The sequence below is a fragment of the Gavialis gangeticus genome, unplaced genomic scaffold (genome assembly GCF_001723915.1).
Source record: "Gavialis gangeticus isolate Ggan-Ray unplaced genomic scaffold, GavGan_comp1, whole genome shotgun sequence".
NCBI classification, from domain to species: domain Eukaryota; kingdom Metazoa; phylum Chordata; order Crocodylia; family Gavialidae; genus Gavialis; species Gavialis gangeticus.
Genome location: NW_017729002.1, coordinates 5,550,813 through 5,552,226, shown reverse-complemented (window position 1 = coordinate 5,552,226; position 1,414 = coordinate 5,550,813). Strand labels below are relative to the sequence as shown.

Sequence of the window (1,414 nt, the reverse complement as noted above, 5' to 3'; positions counted from 1 at the left end):
AGAACAGTAGGCCCCCACTATTTTGGAACTTCCAAAATGGTTTTAGACTTTGTGAACTGGGTCTCATATTTCTCCACACTTACCCCTAAAGGGATAGATTGCTAATGACTTAATAGCATGTGCTGTGTCTCTGACACTGAGCATAATGTAAACCTATCTATGAGAGGACAAATCCAAACACGTTTGTTAATGTCTAGTTAAAGTGACAGCAATTTAAAGTGGTGAACTATACAAAGAACTCTAATCTGGCCAAAGCCAGACCCTTTATCCTAGACGGTCAAGTTTTCCAGTAAACTTTTTGTTTGCTGGTCTTTTTCATACCAAGAACACAGTACAATTTTAGAGAAACAATACCTTTACTACAAAACCACATAAACGATTATATACAAAATGGTTACTGGATTTTTTTTGGTTTTGTACTGCAGTGACAGAAATAACTAGCTGCTGACATTTATTTACGTTTTCTTAATATTAGGTACATCACACCACTGATCAGAGTAAAAGCAAATGCAATCCAGGCTAAGATGAAGGAATACCCATATTGGCCACTAGCAGCATTAAACTGAAAATATTCATCAGCCTTGTGCAGGTCTTCATGCCTATCTGTATAAATGGAAGCTGCAATCATTACACAGAGGCCTGAAAGAGACAAAAAGTATTAAAACTCAGCATCTTAAAAAGCAATTATATATAGCAGTGACAAGCAGTTGGAGTGTGCATTCTGTTTCTCTTCACAGCATCTGCTTTTCTTAGAAAATTACTTTTCATACTCCAATTATATTGAAAGTATTTCATAGAACTCAGTTCAGTTTAAATGAGGCTTAAATAAAGTCAAGCAGCTTCTAAAATACTATCAGGGTACCAATGTTGACTGGAAGTAACCTTTGGGCATCCAGACAGTTTTAAGCTTTTATGTGGTAAAAGTTCAAGATGCATCTGCCTATTAAGTTCAAAAAGCTGTTAAAGTCTGTTCTTAAATTGGTACTTTCAAAACGTTTATTATCCGGGTTTTTCCTTTAAATGTTTAATTTTAATAAAACAGTAAATTAAAAAATAGATAATTTCATCCAGGATGAATGAATTTCATAATTTCAAACAGGATGCTTTTCAACACTGACAAGTGCAGGGAGCTGCACTTGGGCAGTAGAAACCAGCAGCGCACTTATAGAATGGGAAACTCCCTTCTTGAGAGCACGGAGGCAGAAAGGGATCTTGGAGTCATTACTGACTCCAAGATGAACATGGGCCAACAATGCGAGGTCACAGTTGGCAGGGCTAACCGGACCTTGTCGTGCATCCACAGGTGCATCTCAAGTAGACCCAGGGAGGTGATCCTCCCCCTCTATGCAGCACTGGTCAGGCTGCAGCTGGAGTACTGCGTCCAGTTCTGTGCGCCCCATTTCAGGAGGGATGT

The 1,414-nt window shown here is 38.8% G+C and overlaps 1 protein-coding gene across 1 annotated transcript in view; it reads right to left on the bottom strand.

Moving 5' to 3' along the window:
- Nucleotides 1-289: 289 nt before the first annotated feature.
- The window catches only part of EMP2 (epithelial membrane protein 2), a 40,424-nt gene continuing 39,299 nt past the window's right edge, over nt 290-1,414 (bottom strand). Inside the window, exon 5 of the mRNA XM_019507470.1 lies at nt 290-639. Within this exon, the coding sequence (XP_019363015.1) occupies nt 452-639 (188 nt within the window). The 3' untranslated portion in view covers nt 290-451. The remainder of the gene's footprint in view (nt 640-1,414) is intronic.